This window comes from Phalacrocorax aristotelis, chromosome Z (assembly GCF_949628215.1).
Source record: "Phalacrocorax aristotelis chromosome Z, bGulAri2.1, whole genome shotgun sequence".
In the NCBI taxonomy this organism is placed as follows: Eukaryota; Metazoa; Chordata; class Aves; order Suliformes; family Phalacrocoracidae; genus Phalacrocorax; species Phalacrocorax aristotelis.
This window is the reverse complement of record NC_134311.1, coordinates 78161607-78182509: the sequence shown is the minus strand read 5'-3', so window position 1 is coordinate 78182509 and position 20903 is coordinate 78161607. Positions and strand designations below refer to the sequence as shown.

Genomic DNA, 20903 nt, shown 5'->3' with positions numbered 1-20903 from the left:
TCTCAACTCTTTACTCAATTTTTGTTGAGAACAACAACACTGCCAGTATTTATCCACGTTACATCTGAGTTCAGCAGAGAGAACTGACTCTCTATTGCACAGCTGCTCAGTTCACAACTTGGGTGCACGCACAAAATGAAGCTAACAACACTACAGATGCTCAGTGGAATAGATAATAATGCTGTGAACATTCTCCTTACCATACTAATTTAGCCAAACATACTTCAGAGCCAGTCGTGTGGACTGTTTGAAAAAATAACTGCACTATTAAAATGAAAGTGGTTTAGTAACATGACATGAAAGACTACTACTGTATTCTCATATGTGGCACTTAAAATTTTCAGGCCACACACAAATGACTGTCTTCTGTAACGCTACACATGTCAACAGAAGGTTAAGAGCCGAAGCACGAACACCCTTTGTACAGGAAGACCATATTAAATTAACTGTCACTAAAAATTTTAGAGCATCTCTGTTGGCAAAGCTAGTTTTCAGACAACACATATTTGAAAATCAGTCCCAATAATATGCTATGTTGAAACAGTAACCAACACTACAGCTGAAGTATCCAGATACAGTAAGACTAAGGGGAACACAGGCTACCTGTAAAACTCTTCTGCATCAATGTGTACAGACTATTTTTCAAAATTAAAGGCAAAAGTTTTCCCACACTTATGCCTTTCTGACAGGTGAATTGTAGTTTCTTGACACTGAGGTTCAAGTATCAAGCTTTTAGATCAAGACTTAGCTTTTGCATGTGTGCAGAGGACACTCATGGCCTGAATTTCCAGTAATGTTTTTTCAATACCCTGTATTATTTTCTAACTATGCATTCATTCCCTAAATTTTGAGGATATTCACAGTGTAATGCTAAGTGCACTAAAATGGCTTTCTAGTCAAAAAAATAATTCAAGTTAAGCACTTTGCCAGTTCCAAGAAGAGGGATCGCAGATGGCATGTGAACCTACCACTGCGACGGAGAGCTGGGAGTCCTGCTCAGACTCACAGCTCCACTGCATCTGTTAAGACCACAACGTTTCATTAACCCACAAGCAGCACAGGATGCATTTTTGGCCAACCTTGTCCTTATCTCTATGGAGAATTTTTTTCTTTTGTACTTGGAGACTGTTTCCCACAAACCAAAGTCGTTTCTATTTAAAGGAAAACTGCAATGTGGCAGATATGCATTGCACCTAATTCCAAAATGACAAGTCAAAAGTTTCAATGCCTTAGATGTACTTTAGTATCAAGCAGGTGACACAGGCTATGGAATAAAAACAAAGGTCACTGTTCTTCAGGATGTTTTTTTTACTCCCACATTTTGCTTCGCAGGTGAAATTGGGCCTTGTTGTAATTGCCACTAAATCACTGAGCTCTTCCGTGCACAGCAGTGGGGCCTCTTCACTGCAAGCACATCACGGTTAACACCGAGAGCTCAAATACAGAAAGCCTAGTGACACAGCAAAGTACCATAGAGTGGTTTTGGGTCTCCGCAATGGAAGTCAGAAATCCAGGCAAATCTGAAAATACCATGTGGTGCCTTTCTGGGTCACAAGGTACTTTTATGACAGAATATCACCTGGGGGGTTTATTGTTTATGTTTTGGGGTTTTTTTAGGGGTGGGGAGGAACCTGTCCCAAAAGTCTTCGACAGGCTTTAAATCAGGCTTTAATTACACAGCAAAGTGTAAATATAATAAATAAAAAGACAGGAAAGTATGAAAGCCAGAAGTTTGACTAATGACTAAATAGGTAGAAATAATTTTAGAATTTCTACTAAAAGTTTACTACACAGTAATTACAGGAGGCCTATGCCTTTCCCAGGCTTTCTAATAAAAAACATTAGCTTCCTTTGTGCAACCTGCTTCCTTGCAACATGTGGGAAAAACGCCAGTTCTCATGGTGACAGAATCATTCACCATAATCAAGTCGGTTAAAGAACAGCTATTTGTAAAATCTGCTGCAAGTATTTTAAATAATTCATCTAGCAAATGTTAGTTCAGCAACTTAAGACTAATTATTGCAGTTTTCCTTTAAATGTTCTTACGCTATGTAAGCTGATATTTATCTAAAAAAATCTTCTAGCACAAGGTAAAAAGGCATGCAACCCAGTAAAAATTGGCAAGCCAAAAAGTTTATTTTGATGTGATTTTATTTTGATTGCCGTATGAAGATTGCCATTTGATGACGGTTCTAGGGTATAATATGCTGCAAGAATAATTCGCACAAAATCCTGTCCATGGCACTTGGGCTAATAAAGTAACAAAGACTCAGCAGACAGAAAACTTGAAGAATTCATCCTTCTTTTGCTAATAAGATCGTGAGAAGGACCCTAGATTTTGCTGCCTCCAATCTTAACACGGATGTGTATAAAAACCTTAAAGTATAGAAATTATAGATATTTATGACATAGTCAAATGCTAGCAGCTTTGTCTAAAATGTTGAAAATTTAGGTGTGGCTATAGCTTGGGCACCTGTGTAAACAAGTTCATATTTATGTCCTAAAATAGGTGACCAGCTGCAATCTGCAAGAACTTACAATAAGGCTAGGTAGGTTTGTCATGCACTGAAACGTAGAGCTGAAAGCACAGCATAAGTGCAATAATGAACAGGGCCTTACTGTAACACAAGCAAGAGGTATGCCGCATTATTTCTAACACAGTCGCTGAGCTGTGGTCTTAATATATTAAAGCAAAGCTGGCCACTTATCTTAAGAATGTATTTATTAGATTATCACCATCTAATGGGATTTGACAGCACTGACAGGAGTTCATATAGGCTTACAAAGGAAGAGATCTGAAAATACCAGAATTCAAAGATAGTCCTTCCTCCCATTTACCATTTCTATGCTTTGTTGGTGTGCAAAAGTGCACTGAAACCTCAGAACAGATTTTTAAGATTTGCCCATGTCTTGTTAATATACTGCAGTCTTCAAATTTACACAGAGCTGCAGTTCTCCTGGTTTTTCTCAAGTGTCACTCATCTAATTTAGCATGACAGCTGAGAAACGATGTCAGATGCGTTACAGTTCAGTTTAAAAAACATCCTCTACCTGGTATCTCTGCAGTGATTGTCTTGCTGCTCCCTGAAACCTCTTCATCATCATCTGATGAACTCGTGCTCGAGTCACACGTCAGGTCACTATCACTGGTACTGCTGTCCTGCAGCAGGTTGTACTTCTTGCGAGCAGCTGCCTCCCGTTTCTGTCTTAACAGCCGGATTCTTTCTTTGTGCTTTTGGCTTCGATGACCTTTTACCTTGGTAACTCGACCATTCTGCTTATCACTAGACTGTCGGTTTTTCTTGGCAGCCATTGTTGAAGTTTCACTTTCGGACCTGGATCGCCTGGATTTCCTCCCAACTGCAGCCCCAGACACAGCAGAAGGGTCTCCCTCTACAGCAGCTTCAGCTTGACAGGGCTCATTCTCTTCTGTGGAAGACAATGTATCTGAGTCAGCCAAATGCCCACTGGAAGAAGGGGAAAGCATGCAATGATTGGAAGAGTCACTCTCGTAAACTTGACTACCCGTTGGCTTATCGCTCTCTGTAGATGCTAGCTGAGACTCCGAGGAGTCTCGCCTCAGTTCCATCAGTAAGCAAGGCATTGAAGAGAGCACCGCAGAGTCTGCTACAGCAGGCACATTATCTTTCTGAGTTTGTGCCTCCAGTTCTATAGGTCCGACTTCATCAGGTGCAGTCTCTTGCTTTTCAGAAGTCTTTGGTGGAACTTCTGAATCAACAAGTTCTTCTGTTTTTCCTACTGCCTCCATCTTCATTTCAGAACACCAAGGTCCTCCTGGTCTCAAAGCATGGAGCCCACGGTCTGGAAGACTGGGTGAACTAGATGTGGATTTCAGCAATACAGCAGCCTGCAAAAGAACAGAACAGTAAGAATCATTAACTCAGTCCTGCTCTTCACAGTACTACCTGAAGACCTCATTGCTTTCAGACAGTACGGTTCAGCATCCTACTGGTTTTCCTCTCATTTACTTTTTCCTGGTGGACTCATCCTATTACAGCAAACTATTCTTCCTTTTACACACCCATGAAAGATGGTACTGGAATCACATTAAACTTGGATGACCTCACTAGAATAATTAATCCAGATCAGAAAAAATATTTCTAAACTCTTTCTTTATAAAATCTTAATCAATATATTATAAGCAACATATGCTAAACTACTTAGAACTTTAGGCATAAACAATGGGTAATTTTAAGCCCCTATGAACAATGCCAGCCTGAAAATTCCCAGACTTGGTAGTCATCTACCTGGACAGGCCAGAATATAGTTCAGTTTCTATATCTACGAGAAATCATCTTTCAGTTGAACAGGACCTCAACCTTGTAAAATTACAATGCTTTTATGTAACTTGCAAACTGACAGTACCAACATGACACAGTAGAAACCCAGTCACTCTGAGCAGAAACCGAGTGGCTGCTGAACGTTCCAGCACAAGACTACAGCCACCTTCCTTTCCCGTGGAACTGCTCTGCCAGCAGGTTTCACGTACCAAAAGATGCATTTACAAGAAGGGATACCAAATTGTCAGGGACACAGGGTCTACGACGTCTACAGGCAAGGTCTAACATCAGCTACGTGTAACAGATTTGTTCTCAGCAGAGAACTACCGTGCTGGTGAGTCATGTGAAGACTTCTTAGGAGTATCTCATACACCATTCAAGAGGTCCTTGAGTGTCTCCCATACAAGTCCTGGTTGTATGAGAATCTACAGGCTGACCTACTTTCTCTCAAATCTGCCAGTAAAACTGCATCAAATAGTATGGGCTGCAAGCAAGAAACAGTATCCACCCACACCAGTATCCTAGATTTTACTTCAAGTTATGATTTAATAAGTTGCATTGCTTCAGCGCAAAAACAAAAACCCAAGCTATTTATCTGATTGATAACGTGCATGTTATAAACCCAAAAGTACCTGAAGCACCTGCAGGGAAATTTTGCCTTAGAGATCAATATTTGTCATTTTCTCTTCCTTATTCACACCTTGCCCTCCACATGAATTCCAAGTGAAAATTTAACATAGAATAAAGATCTTTCAACTACCACATTCGCTTGCAGATGAAAGGCATGGAACAAATCGTTTATGGGTTTAGAAGTATAGTAAACAATAAATTTATGGCACTTGAAGAAAGGTGTAGACAAAAAAATCAGCAGTAAGATGTAATCTACTGTTTTTTAAAAATGCACTTCTGCAGACAAGGGCAATTAGTACTTGAGCAGCCCGAGAAAGCATGGGTGGTTCAGAGAGATTTTTCTGTTCCCTGAGAACCCTTCCTCAGTTTCCTGATCCATCCCAAGCTGCCTGTAATTGTATGTAATTGTATGCTGCTTCCCCCCCCCCCCCATCTGCAGCACAGAATAAGGCTACTTCCCTGCTTCAAAAAGGTGCTGTGAACAACTCAATGTTGTCCTATCTGCCCTAACCCACTTTGAAACTTCATTTTTAAAACAATATTAAAAAGAGAGTTCATGCTTCCTTCAGGCTAATGAATGAAATGCTGGATGGTGCAAGGGAATTACTAAAATATTTATGGGAAAGAAACACCAGTTAAGGAAAGAAAGCTTAGTTAATATCAGGCAACACAAGAACAATGGAGATGACAACTCAGTCTGCTAAATGTTAAAAACAAAAAATACTAAACCTCCCCAACAAAAAAAAAAGAATAAAATACATACTGTAAAATACAGGAACATTATATAAGAAAAACGTTTGCCAATACTTGCAGACTAAAACTCTCTTGAAAGCAACTTAAAAGAAGAATTTCTTGAGATGGTAATTTAACGTAGGTAATAAATATCACATAAGAACCAATTTATTTCCAACGCCACAGCACAGCATCAACAAACCCAAATGATGAATACGCATCTTCTGAGACAAAAATGCATCCCAATACTGTAATAAACATCAGTATTTCTACATATTTCATCCACAAATCTACATTACCAAATAATTCTCTTATTATGCAAGTAAGTAAAACATAGATTTGATGACCGAGTGACTTGCCAAGAGTTATACACAGTGGAGTATGTCTTTTACCTGCTAGTGCAACTCCCAGCTTTGCTCTGGTCATGCGATTTGAAAAGAAAAATATCTTTTCTAAGAGTTTTGAAATGTACATGCAAGGAAAAATTTGGTTGCTCAAACAAATACAAGACGACTATTAGCCTGGCCAAAATAAATGTATTTAAATATTCATACTAATTGCTGCAGAACAGCTTCTGCAGTATTCATCCTTTTAGCCTGGGAGCACAAAGGACTGAGCTCGACACAACGCTAAAGGGCAGCCAAAGTGAACTAGAGACTCTTTTTTCACTGATGTCCTACTTGGGAACATCATCTACCTCACAGGTCCCAAAGGGACTATAACAACACCTGTACTTGCCTTTCCATCTCTCTGGCCTATCTGCCAGAAATAAATATGTTTCATCTACATGGTACCACCTTGCTAACAGTCTATTAAACAGCTTGAGAACATTTTTTTTTTTTTACTATTAAGCAGCATCTAACGTAAACTACTCAAACCACACTGGTTTAATCCCTCAACACAAGGATCAGTGAATTATATTTTCAGTGAGAAGGCAGCACAGGGACTAGTAACTTCATGAAAGTATATCTGATCAACACTGATGTGTGTTTCTATGTGCGTGGAAAAAATATATGCTCTGATGAAGCTTATACTCTCCAGGTCCCTTGAACTGGCTATTTAAAGAGTCAACAATTCTAGTGTTAGTACATAAATAAAGAAGAATTTTATGTTTATCTCAGTGGAAAGGCTCTGTCACGACTCAAACAGACATCGCTGCAGGGAAGAATACAGACAGTTCCAGGGAACGTATATGCCTTGTCTCAAAGAACGAAAAAGATGTACTGATTTATTTCTCCTGGAGAAGTGTATAGATTAGAGAGAGGAAGAGACTACAGTGAAAAAAAAACATACATTCCTTTCCACTCACTCTTCTAGTAACAGTACTAGACAAGGTGATCTTAAGGTGATGCTACAGAGAGACGAGTTTCTTACTTAAATGAGATCAACACAGCACTGAAAAATAAGCTGTGATGCTTACACAGATGGATACTTAATTATACATTGCTCAGAAATATCATTCTTTTCCTGATGCACAGATACTGCACTGATGATTTTAAAAGACAATTCTGTAAAGACTTCTGTTCTAGATTTTTCCAACAGAAACTACTTTATTTTCCAGCCACAGATAGAGCATACAAATATGCAGAAGCCATTCAATATCTAACTGTACCTCCACCTGGGAAATACTTTCAAATTATGGACTCATTTGTAAAGGCATGTAATTTGTACACTATGAAACCTGCACTTTAGTGAGGAAATCCAGAGGATTCTAAAGGTCAAATTAACAGAGATAGCCCAGCCAGCCTAACAGCTCACTGCCACTACCAGGGATGGGTTTTACCCCCTGCTCTTTTACCACTTCACCGCGGCTGCACAGTCATGCTCCCTGCTTTGCACCAGAACTGGCTCATCCTTTCTTGGGTATATTCACTTCACTAAGCCAGCAGAAAACAAGAAATTTTCTGCCACAGCTGGCAGGAAGACAAGGGAAGGGAGGGCACGCAACAAACCACCCCTTTAGGAAAAAACCAAAATTTGATTAAAAACACACAGCTTCCAACTAGACACAGGAAAGGGTACCGAGTGTTTCTTTCACAGCACTGTTTGCTCTGAGAAGATATTTTTGAAGATAAATGACTAAAAAGTAAAAAATGAAATTCTGAGGTGTTAGTAGCTTTCTAAAGAACAACTATCATGCAATGTATGCTATTAAGTAATACATACTACTGCACAAAGAGTTATATAGAACATGGCTTGTATGCCCTTTATCAATAACTGGCCACTCATACATCCTTCATAATATTTTTGTTTGGTTTGCTCTCAGTAGATGTTCTTTCTTCATAAATATATACCCTGCAATGCCAGAAGAAAATGAGTTTCACTCAAACAAACCGTAAAGCCTGAAACACTCAATAAACACCATGACACCCTGACCTTATTTGTACATTTTCATTTAGTTATTATTGAAGTGATTAACAATAAAGAATGTCTAGCTTACATGAAGCAAACCAGCTCCTTTTCTCAGCAGCTGTGGATTTGACAGATTCTTACTTCAAAAGTACTACGTTTTTCAGAGCAGCCTGCTGTTAGAAGTCACTTTAGTTTATTACTGACACATTCTCTTATTCAGAGTCCAACAGATCACTACTTTTCCCTGCTTACAACCATATCACCTTCTTATGCCAGTTTTAGCAATAGTTTAAATAAAAAAATTATCCAGCAGAACATAGTCTTTTAATGCCATTTGTGCACTGAAAGAAAACAGTTGGAACTACCTCCTTGCACCCCTAGCAATTCATTCACAAGCTGTAATTTTTTAAAAAATGAGAAACTGTACCTACATTTTTGCAGAAAGTAACTTCAAGTACGTTCTTTAAGCTTTTGTGACTACATAAATGAAAAGTTAGACTGCACTGATGCGTAGGAGTTACTTGTTCAGAGTACATAGCTAACTACAGCGATCCTTCCAGAGCATCTATTACCTTACAGACCCAGTGACACAGAAGTCAGTATTTTCATCTAAATCTGAATATGTTTTCATATTTCTACAGAATAAAGAATAATGGCTCATACTTGCATAAACATTTCCATCACCAGTGGATTACATCTCACATTTACCCAACATAACTGAGCACAGATGAAATAAATCAGGTGTGAGACAGATAATGGCAAATGTATGTAACTGAGGCTAATAAAATTATGGAAAACAGTTGACTTTTTTAATGTAAAAACTGAAGCAAGCCTGTTAAGAAATCTGAATCAAACACTTTATAGAAAGGACAGAAGCAGCACACGACCTGGGTACGGACTAGTTGACTGTAACATCCACTTCCTAATACAGGCAGAACTTTTGGCAAAGACCAAGGTTATGCCCTCTTCTGACAGAGCCACGTAACTCTGAAGATGTGACTCTAGCCACTTCCAAAACTTCACCAAAACCCTTTGTAGGTGTATATGCATGTTGGCCATGCTTTCTTCCTACTCCAGTTGCCTCCCTTTCCATTAGAAGCCAACACACTTAATGCAGCAAACTCACCAGTAACATTAGAGCACAAAAAACGCATACAGACATGCCCAACAACAAACTAATCAATCCAAACAATGAGGCCTCTATGAAACAAAAACCTAATCTGCATCTAGACAGACACAGGAGTACCTGTGCTCTCTGCACTTCCCACCTGCTGTCTTTTGGACTTGTTCATCTCCTCCTCAAGATACCATACATTCTTTTTCATTTTAAGTGTCACACATAGCAATGCACTTAGAACAACAGAAGCATGACCAGCATTCTATTTAACTCAAGACAGTTGACTCAGCTCTGTGTGGATGTGTGTGCACGATGCTCGAGAGCAGATTTTTCATAACACTAAGCCACCCCCACATGGATACAGTGTAATTTATATAGTGTTCCTTTGAAAATGCTGCCCTAAAGCTGACTCACTGGCATACAATTCTACCTAAGGCGGATTTCTGGGAGTGGACCTGGCTCTTTATCAGATGATTCATAAATCAGGCCGGGTAACCATCCTAAAGAATAGGACCCTTCGCAACCAACATGGTAAGAGAATCGGTAAAAGAATTTCAGCATGAAACAAAAGAAGAAAGGATTAAACTAATGCTGTGTTTCAACTGGTTTTGCATAAACAAATGACGGTTAAAAATAGGCCGCTCCTACTGAGTGCTCAACAGGCTGCATATACAAATTATCCAAGACTGAATAAAAATGGCAAGTATATGTGTTAAAGGTTTGTGCAGCATCTTTTGCAACCTTGAAAAGCAACATTTTTCATTGTAAAGAGGCAGGGCTTTACATTAAAATACAGGGTTTTGCCCTGTAATGCTTAATGCACATCATCTGCCTCTTTCAAATGAAAGGTAACTACCAGCTATGGGTTAGTTCACAAGGCTGCACGCAAGCCTCCAAGAGCCATTCACCAGCTTCACTGGAATCCCACAAAAAAAAAAATCACAGTCCTTGCATAAATAAATTCATTAGCATACAGAGAAAGGCATATAGGGTTGGCTGCACTTAGCTTTCCAAAATCTCATTTCTTTCTCATAGTGAAACTATTTTTCTCAAGTGTGCAGTGATTTAAAGTCTACAGTGCCCTCTACTATAAAAATTAGAGGGGGCATATTTTTATTAGTATCTATTACTGAAAATATAAGCGCCTTGCTCTTAGATTCTTCATTATTCTTTCAACAAAACTAACGGCAGAAATCAATGCTAGAATAGCCATGCTTCATTTCTTTTTCCCTCTGCTGTATATTAGCTTGCAGAAGATCATCCTACTGAGTACAGTCATAGGGATGTACTGTCTTTTTTCTAGTATTTTCAGTTTAACAGATTTTCCCATGTTACCTATCCTTTTCTGTCACTCAAAGGAAATGTATTCTGTGCTTCCCCTGCTGGTTCATGGCATTCTATATAAACACACCTCTTCTCAGGAAGTGCTGGGCTCTTGCTCTACCATGGTCAATAAAGTAATGCTCACAAAAAAAGCCACATTTCAAATTGCTTGAGCAAAACAGTAGAAAATTTATCCTGACCTTCAGAGCACAGATTCTCTATTAGGAACATTTATCTGAAATATCCTGAAAGTAATAAAAAACTGTGTTATCCACTAATAGCTCCAATCGGCAGATCAGGACAACTGCAATATAACTTCAAAGTATAAGTCATCTCAGTACTATATTCATTCTCATACACAGTATTCATTCGAGAAGGGCTTGTGCTGTCTCCCCCAAAAATCAAAGCCGGTCCAACACAGACCAGCACAAGTGTATCCTGCTATTGCTGCTATTTGGAAATTGAAGTAGCAAGGAGCACCATGGGGCAGAGGCTGCAGTTCCAGGAGCCCCCGAGTCCATCCCACAGCCCACTGCCACTGTAAAGAGGCAGAACTGCCAACTTGCTGGGCCAGTTAGCACCCTTCACTTTCCTCTGTAATTCAGCTTCCCAGAGGAAAGCTGTGCACCTCGTCATGGGGCTAGCTGGCTGAATGAGATCGGGGTCAGGGTCCAGAAGGAGGGCAAGCTGAGCACCTTATACAACAGGCAGCAGCAACAGACCTGGAGCAAGGGGGGGCACTGGACCATTCACCTGATCTGGCAAAACACCACTCCAAAACTGCACAGCCCTTGCCATCAGGAGGACAGATACTCTCAGCAGATGAGAGCTGTTTTGCCTAGTTCTGTGTAAGGTTCCTTTCCCCTAACAGCGCTGCCTACCTAACCGACGCGACAACCGCCCGGGGCTGACTTGCGGGTACTTGCATAGCTCGCACAGCCACTCACCAACATCAACCCCTCTCCTACAGCTATCTGAAAGCTCAAGCTGAACTAGAAGTGGTATGGATTTATGACAGCTGTTTAAAAAAAGATGAGTTAAGCAATATTAAGTGACTCTACAGTTTAAGTATTTTACGATCGGTCCTTTTTACACACCTTTGCTACGTGATAGTACACAGCAAATAAACAAAACCAACCCTCAGGTATTTTAAAGCTTCAAATACTTTAATTCAATACCAGTGCTGTGTCTTTGCCTTAAGCCAGTACCCTCCTGCCACGGGGCAGTAATATACCCATTTTATGGTCTGGAAAGATCAGGTGACATGCCCAAATTCTACAAAAAGGCTGGAAAGGAACTGTAAGCCAAACCCTCATCTCCAGTCATTTTCTCATCCACAATCTACTAAGATTATTCATTTGTTGCTTTAATAATTAAGTTAGCAGTATAAAACCTAAATATTGTATCATGAATTTGCCATAGGTATGTTACTGAAAACTAAACGGTATCGTCACACTAAAGGCAAAGTCACTTTGCATTCAAATTGTGAAAACTTTAGTAGCGGTAAGATACCAGCTGCTGTTGGGCTGTTCTTGACACCAAACCCGTGATCATTTGTGACCAGTAGTTAGAGGTGCCAGTTGATTTCAGCACCCACTGGATTTCTAACGATCAGTACCATCGCCTTTACATGTCCCAAGTGCTCCTGAAGAAGCAAGCACTCATGACTCTGGTCTGTCATGACCTAATTAGGACTCAGTAAGCAACAGGTGTAGCTTCACTGGAAATAACCTGCTACCTTCTCACCAAGAAAGCTCACCCGTGCCACTGAACAATACTCAAGAGCACAGCTAACCTAACCTAACACCCTCCTCCTTAGCTGAGCTTTCCTAAGAAACTAATGCCACAACACAAGTTAAATTCTTGTAGGATGCCACAGGCATAGAAAAACATCTGTGGATGCTGGTGGAATTAGAGGGGCTGTGGCACAGACTGTTATGGAAGGAGAACAAAGCCTGATTAAGAAAAAGGACAGTGCAGGAGATCGTTAATTTAGAACAAGCTTTTGGCAAACAGATGAAAAAATAGCATGCAGTAAACACTAGGTGGTTCTACAAATGAACAAAAGCTATTCCAGGTGTTTCAAAAAACAGAAGTGTCAGACCAAAAGCCAGTTACATATGCATTACAAATAATGCCTGTAACAAGGGTTTTACGATCAGATACTTCCTACAGTATTTACTACCACTTGGCAGAGGCGTAGAAATTTGACCTCTACTTTGAGAGGATAACAGACAGACCGGGCAACAGACATTTCTTTCCCACAACATACAAAAGACTTTGCATATATTTGACTACAGAAATGAAACAACAGCAGATACCAAGTTATCACCTATATAAAGAGGAAAAGAAAGTTAAAAGGTAGTTTTCATTGGTAGTTTTCATTAGTACCATGCAAATACTGACAGGAGGAAAAAAAAAAAACCAACAACAAAACACCAAACAACCCCAATCGTCCAAAAACTTAACCTTAAATAAAAGCACCATTTACCCCAAAAATTATTTGTTGCATTACTGTTCTTGATTTAGGAAAGAGAGGCTTAGCTGGCAGAGCTTTCTTAAGAATAAAACTAATGGTTAGCAACAGGAGATGTGAACAATATATACACTTTCCCCAGCAAAAGGGGAGGTAGAAGAAAAAAGAGCATCAAGTATTAATTTGACCCCAGTCTGTTCATTCAGCATAGTCTTGTTACTGCTGTAGTTCAGTGAGTTCCATACAAACAGCAAAGTCCACTACAGGTGTTAAAGTAGAAAAACCATTTTGATCTTGTAAAACAAAAAAGGGAAATAAAGTGTCTGTTGTCAAACCAACTTTAAATTGAGGTGAGGTCTATAACTTCATAAGCCCTCAATAATTAGCTAACTCTGGCAAGATATTAACTGAATTTCCCTAGCTTAGTTTTAGGGTATTCAACAATTTCTGGACTTCATTACAGTGATCCAAAGCCTGTGAATTGCCTTTAAGATGACTTATTAAGGTCAGTAACTGTAATCATGGACAATAAAGCTTCACCTTAAAGGCTTTTAAAAACAACATTCAAAGAAGTGCTTTTTTAATAGCTCCTCACAGATTCTGCATAGTCCTGACTAAAAGGCATTACCAGATCTGGAGGAACCATGGCTATTGACAACTGAAATTGTATCTATCTGTAATTCAGCTCATGGGGACTGCTATGAGAAAGCCACAGTACAAAAGAACAGCACTGTTTTAACCTTAGCTGGCTAAAACATCAAGTTGCTTCTTTTCACTTCAGAAAGTTTGACAATACCGTTGGAGTGTACAGTACCAACCTCCAACTGGTATCATAGAAATGTAATATTCCCAATGAAAAACAAATGACTGAAAAGGTAATAACTGCATCAGACAGACAACTGGTATTTATAAAGTCTTAGTTATTCCCAGCTCTGCTACTATGAGTCACTTGGTCTCTACCCATTTTGGATGAATGAACGTGAAATCTGCCTTCTCTAAAGTAAGTCTTGAAAGACTGATGACCAAGCACTGTGAAGCAAACATTACAGCAGAAAAGTAGTAAGAAGAATACTTATCTAGTCATGGCCTCGCTCTTCCTGCTCATTTCCAGGAAATTCCGAAGCATCAAATCTGAAGAACATTGTGCAGGACACTGCAAAAGTCTCACTATAAAGTCAAATTCATGATCCACATATATTTTAAGAAAAATGCTAGCTTGTAAGAGTCTTAAATGCTTGCATTTAACTAAAAAGTGACCACCTGTTTTGCTAATGATTAAAAAACTGTCAGGCTGAGTCCTAACCACTTTTAAGCTGTCTTCTTGGTGACCAGATATCACAAGGAGCGATACGGCTGAAGCCTGTACACTACTCTGCTGCTTGAATCAATTTCTGTGCATTCAAATGAATGACTACGTGGTCAAATTGATATAAAACCCCAAATATGTTCTTAAATAAAAGGGGATATTGGGCTGGATCATTCCCAACCTAAAGCTGACTCACCAAATGACCACAGGCATGTTACTTGACCTCCCTGTGCATTCGATAATGCATCTGCAGTGCTGTAAAGGCAACACCTCAGTGACTGAGCCACATCTCATTTTCAGTCCCGAATGAGTAATCGATGTGTGCCCCAGCTGCAGAAAGTAAGCCATATCTGTGAAGAAATTGCTATACTGTACAGGCTCTATACGTGCTGATGAGACATGTGAAGAGGGAACACTAACAAGTGGGAACCAGCAACCACAACCTTAGCAGTAACACTCAGTTAAGTGAGAAGGTGTCAGTCACTCCAGCCTAGCTCAGAGATGTCAGAGAAAGCAACTGCAGAGGCTAGTATTTACACTGTATGCACTTTTTCATTTAGTGTCTCTTTCACCCAGTTTTCCTTTTGCTCAGAATTGCACATTTGTAGACACTACATTCTACACAACAAGTCGCAGACTTAGAACTGCATTACTCATTTAAAACCTAGAACAAAGACAACAGAAAGATAACACAGATCATGACGAAAATTGTACTAAGTTTCTCTCAATAACATTTGCTGCCACAGATTCCGCAGTCGTAACAGTTCAGCTACTCCCGAGGTACGGTGCTAAAGTTGAAGGCACTAGTGTCGGTCCTCTGCTGACCTTTGATTCACGTACTGGCAAACCAAGGCAAAAGTGGTTTCCTTGCCACGTAAGCCTCAGGTTATCTCGGAGCTGTAACTGTGCAGCAACGTGCAGCACACCACACACCTTCACCCCAGAGCGCTTTCCAGCGCTATGCCTGTCCCCCTCTCCCACTGCTGCTTCATTTTCGGTTACCCATTGCTACCAATAACATTCAAGCCAGCAAAGGTTTTCAAGTTTTGGTACTTTTTTTCCCAGAGTGCTTGTTCTCTGGTGCAAGTTGTACATTTACAACTATGGTATTTAAATCTTTCACTCTGATGTAGTAAAGATGTTATTAAATCTGCTGCTCAGTTTCTGTCAATGTTTACACTTTTCTAAGTCATTTAGTCAACTGCAGATAAAAACACAGAAGCTGAGATTGACCATAGACCCAATTCTGTCAAGAAGTACCATCAACACACTAAGTTTGAAACATTATAGAAAATTAAATATGGGTTGCTTGAAACTGTTTACCCATTTGAAAAGTTTCCAAAGCTTTAAGATACCTGGTGGTGACATTTCAGTCAGCGGGTAAGCAGACAGTTGCAAGTGCTTGCTCTGCAGCCGCTTTCAGTGTGGTACCTAGCGACTCCCATCTCATTGACAGATGTTTAAGTGAGATGTTGATGAGGTGAATCGTAGATGGCACACTCATCCTTGGTGGAGCAAGAGGCTGATGGGATAATATACCAAGAGATAGCAAAGAAAGTGAACAGAATCAAGGCAAGGCAAAGAAGCCTGTGTTTTAAAGGTAAATACACAGGAAGGAGATGAGGGGTCAGGACAACCAAGGCAATTATTTCTCATTGCTCTGATCAAGTTTCACCAACTTATCTCTCTAATGCTCAGTGTTCAAAGCCCCTCATGATTCTCTACATTTACTCTTTGTTCATCCAATCTTATCTTACCTCATTAATCCCCACCTCCTCGACATTGCTGCCAGTGTGATCTACTGATCTATCAAACACACACAAACATCCTTCCTACCTCTCTCTTATCAGCTGGAGCAGTGCTTGCTTTGTGTGTGTTGTGACCACTCCGAGCCGACTGTTCTCAACCGCCTCATGGGAGGCTTCAGGTTCCTTCCCTTTTCTCTCCCTCCGCAGTACCCAGTTTGATATATCCACTCATTTCCCAACTTGTTTGTGCACTTTGATTTCTACCAGGCAGGCAGCCTTCGTGCATTTATCAAGCACAAACATGGATAGCTAGACTGTACACATCAGACGCTTAGAACATGTAAGACCACAGCCCTCTCCTCTTCCTGATGTCTCAGGAATTTCTCATCACACCTCTTCATGATGCCAACTAGCAATTAGGCTGAAGAGCAAACAGAAATAGCCGACACATTATAATTAAAAATTTGAGTGTTTAAAAATGAGTCAGAATTGTTATCCTTATACTTGAGCATAAATACCAGCTGCCCAAACTCACGTATCACCTTCCGTCACTCCCGCCGTCCCTCCTCCAAATCCCCTAGACAAAACACCAGTGTTACCGATATACCAAAACCACGGAGAGCAGTACTTAATTAGCTTTTAGTAGCCACATAACCACCCCCTTTGGAGCTTCTTTTGCCAGCAGACTCCTCTAGATCCCTAGATGTGCGGAATACTCTGAAAACGATGGTTAAAAATTATTGCTGTTGGGCAGCTGAGTTCTCCGTACTTCATCTCACTGCTTCTGCACCGTACACGTATATGAGGGGAATGTTTGGGTTTAGCAAACACGTGACAAGTAACTTACTGTTCTCCTCAGTGCTTTTTACAACCTATTCACCCCACAAAGGCAATGTTTCCCTCCTGCAGGGCAACAGGGGAAGCTGCACTGTTGTGACTGCCTGACTTTCAGCTCTTATATCACAGAAACAGCAATTACAGGTGTTAACTAGGGCAGGGGAACCACAAGATGAAGACCTCACAGAGCACCATACCCAGTTTCCACCTCAAAGTCAAACATTAGGTTTTTAATAGACTTATGAAACGTAAGATACTTAATGAAAAACATTTTAGATTTAATGTTTGTCTGTTCTAAGGGGACAGCTGTTAACGTTTGTACTTAAAATTTTAGCTTGAACACTGGAAATAGGCTAGCACTTGCCTATAAGTGAAACTATTATTTGGTCTGATGCTTGACAACTACCACAGAAGACTTAAAACCAAATAAAAACTTAGTGAGGGGAATGAAGGGAAATGTTACAGTTTTAAAAAGATGCTGTAGGGTTCAAAGACTTACTACTCATTCATTTTTAAAAGCTGGAATTACTCACCAGTGAAAAAACAGCCAAAACCAAACAGGATTTACATGTACGTCATAGCACCTCTACACACAAGTTTTTTCAGCCTTTGAAAAAGGCTGAAACTTTGTGCTAGTTTAAAATATGTAACTAGTTACAACCAAGACCTTGTTTAACTAAGTTACTGCAGTTATGGATTCATAAAGGTACCCACAAACTAATACAAGTGGCCTAGCTCCACTATTAACAAACTAAGACAAATACAATTAGAAGCTACTTAAGAAAGGTAGAAGCTCTCCCTACCAGCAACACAATGTAAAATTAAAAAAAAAAAACCAAACCACCAAGTCTTTCAAAAAGTGGCCTTCTAAGTAGTTGTCCAACAACCTTAAAGCAAAGTTACAGTACTGGGATTGGGGAAATAGTTAAAATATTACAAGCCCGCTTGGACTACCTTTTTCCTTTCTAAGAAGAAAAAGTAGCACAGTTAAATTTTATATTTCCCTCGGATGGCTGTGTCGCTGAAAACCACATCTGCAGCCCACGCGACGTTAGGCGCTCAAGGGGAACTCGGGGTAGGTACGCACCGAACCACCTGAACTTTGGGGTGTTTTTTTCCACACGAAACATATTCCGACAACATCCGAGGTAAACAAAGAAGCAAAAAAGCCTAGAGAGGCGTAGAAGTGGAGCAGTTACACGCCTCGGTTTTCAAAGGTTAGCCTGTTTCTCGGAACAGCGAAGGGGACCCCGCGACGCAGCACCGAAGTCCCGGGAAGCACAAAGCGGCCCGAAGTCGCCTCCCGGGGCCGCGGCGCGGTTCTCACCCGCTCATCCCGGGCAAGGTTAGGACGTGAACACACAAAAGAGCGGGCGGCGGGGCTGGACCCCCGCGCTGCGGGCAGCGCCGGGCCCCGCCAGCGGTCACCCCTCCTCGGCCGGGGGCGGCCGGCGCCCCCGGCCGGGCACCCCCCGTTCCCCAGACCCCGGCCGCGAGCAGGGCCGCCTCGGCGGGGGCGGGAGGTGAGCGGGCCCGCCGGGGCGCCGCGGGGCCCTGCCGCCGGCTGCGGGGCACGGCCAGCACCGGGGGAAAGAGGGGACCCGGTGCCCGCCGCTTCCCGCCCGCGCCCAGCCGGGTAACGGTAACGGTGGCCACTCGGCTGCGGCGGCCCGGCCACTCACCTGCAGGACACAGAGCCGCTCCTGAACTGGCCTCTCCACCGGCGGGGAGCAGCTGGGGCATGGGTGGCCGGCAGCGGCCAGGAGCAGCCGGGTCTTCACCGCTGCCGCCGCCTCCCCCCGCCCCCGACGCCAGATAAAATGTCACCGGAGGCCGCGGCGGCCCCCCTGCGCGGCGTCACTTCCTCCCTGCGCCGCCGCCGCCGCCGGAGCAGGCGAGCGCCGGGTAGAGCGGCCGCCGTCGCCCTCTAGCACCACCCCACGGCTCAGCGCGGCGCCGCCCGGAGCCGCCGCCTCCCTCCCTTCGGCGCCCTGAGGGCAGCGGAGGGACGGACGGAAGGGCTGGCTGTGTTACACGCGGCCTGACACCCGCGGGGGGAATCCCTCTCCCCGAGCAGCCCCGGGCCCGGTGGGGCCCCACGCTGCAGCCGTGGGTCGCCCACCGGAGGGGAAGGGTGAGGCAGCCGGCTGTGGGAGCCCCGCGGCGGGCTGAGGGGACACGGCTGCCTCTGGCCTCCCTGCAGCGCAGCGGAGCCTGCGAATTTTAGGGCTGCAAAAATGCTCCGAGGGCTGGAGGCCCCCTGCTGCGAGGAGAGGCTGGGAGAGCTGGGGTTGTTCAGCCTGGGGAAGGGAAGGCTGCGGGGGGACCTTATGGCGGCCTTTCAGTGCTTAAAGGGGGGCTGTAGGAGGGATGGGGGTGACCTCTTTAGCAAGGCCTGCTGTGACAGGACAAGGGGTGATGGTTTTAAACTAAAGGAGGGGAGATCTAGACTGGATATAAGGAAAACATTTCTTTACAGTGAGGGCGGTGAAACCCTGTCCCAGGTTGCCCCGAGAGGTGGTCGATGCCCCATCCCTGGACACACTCAAGGCCAGGCTGGACGGGGCTCTGAGCGACCTGATCGTGTTGAAGATGTCCCTGCTCACTGCAGGGGGTTGGACTGGGTGGCCTTCAAGGCTGCCTTCCCACCCACATGGTTCTACTATTAAACCGAACACAGCAGTTGGAACTAGCTGACAGGCAGAGGGGGAAGCAGAAGAGAAGCAGGAGATATAAAGAAAGAAACACCTTCCCCCGGTTCAGGGGCCGGGTGAGGAGGAGGGCTGAGCTCGGGAGAGGCGAAGGCAGCAGGAGCCCAGCACTGCAAAGGCCTCCTGCCAGTCTCTCAGCCAGCACTGCTTCTCCTGCCAATACTGACCCTGGCGATCCTGCCTCTGCACTCCCTGGGATCAGAGATCCCTGGGCGGGGGAAGCGTGGCATGCAATTAGTACGACATTACAACATTGTTCTGATGTTTCTTAATCAGAGTATTTAACTTTGCAGCCCTGGGGCATATATGCTGCGCAACTACACAACACATTGTCGGTAGCGCTCTGCAACTTGGCAACAGGTGGCAGCAATCACTTCAGTATAGTCCCTAAATCCTCATTAGGGCCTACAAACACCTAGGAGATCCAAGTGTTAAACGTGCAGCAGAGGCACCCTTGGAGGATCCCGCTCCTCCACAGCCACTACTTGTGGCACAGAATCCGCTGAAGAGTTTATATAGAAACATGCGTTTCATCTACCCCCTCCACCACCCAAACCACGTACGCGGTCCTGGGAAACAAAGACTTTACATAGTACATCAGGAGTGTTTATCACATTGAGGAGAAATAAGAATGAGAGAGGGATTCAGGTAGAAGTAGAGCTACATATTCAGGATTTCATTATTCTCTTCTAAAACAGTACTTTGCAAGATATTTCTCACCAAACATGTAAAAAACTTCCTTTGCGAGAGCACCAGCCGCCTCGGCGCATCCAATATTGGCGGTGTCAGCGTAAGAGGGAACCAGCAGGGCGCTAACGAAATCTGTACTCAGGAAAATATAAAACCTGCCCTGTGTGGGGCTGCTGGGGGCTCTAATCCAGAGTCTGCTCTGATTTCCTACGTGGCTCTAGCCATGCCCTGCCACCAACTAAAATCAACCTCCGCAGCCTGGCTGGCTACTTCTGGGAGAATAAACCAGAATCTGTATTTAGAGGGAAGGATGTGCTTTGGAGGCACGACTCCTGAAAGACACCCGGAGGATGGCACACTGTCGCACAGGCGTTAGGACACGGCAGCGAGGAACAGGCGGTGCAGTTTTGGACGGCGTACAGAAAAGCGTAACGGCACAGGCGAGGGCGGTGAGCATCTGCCTTGCGTTTGCGAGGAGAGGGATAAAGGGAAAAGAGCTCAAAGAGCCACGACTGAAGGAACCGGCAGCCTGGAGGCACTGCGAAAGAAAAAAGGGAATTCTGACTATTATAGGTACAATGGAATGAGTAGACTAAGCAGGGAGACATTAGTGATCTGTAAATATTTGAATGAAGCAAGTGGCATGAAGGGAGACAACTGGTGATACATTAATGATTTTA

The 20903-nt window shown here is 42.9% G+C and overlaps 1 protein-coding gene across 2 annotated transcripts in view; it reads right to left on the bottom strand.

Annotated features, from left to right (window-relative positions):
• Positions 1–18700, bottom strand: part of ARK2N (arkadia (RNF111) N-terminal like PKA signaling regulator 2N) — a 44199-nt gene extending 25499 nt beyond the window's left edge. For both annotated transcript variants that reach the window (XM_075078286.1, XM_075078288.1), the window contains exons 1-2: positions 18505–18700; positions 3052–3868 (exon numbers count right to left, since the gene is read on the bottom strand). In XM_075078286.1, the coding sequence (XP_074934387.1) occupies positions 3052–3775 (724 nt within the window). In that variant the 5' untranslated portion in view covers positions 3776–3868; positions 18505–18700. The remainder of the gene's footprint in view (positions 1–3051; positions 3869–18504) is intronic.
• Between the last annotated feature and the right edge of the window lie 2203 nt (positions 18701–20903).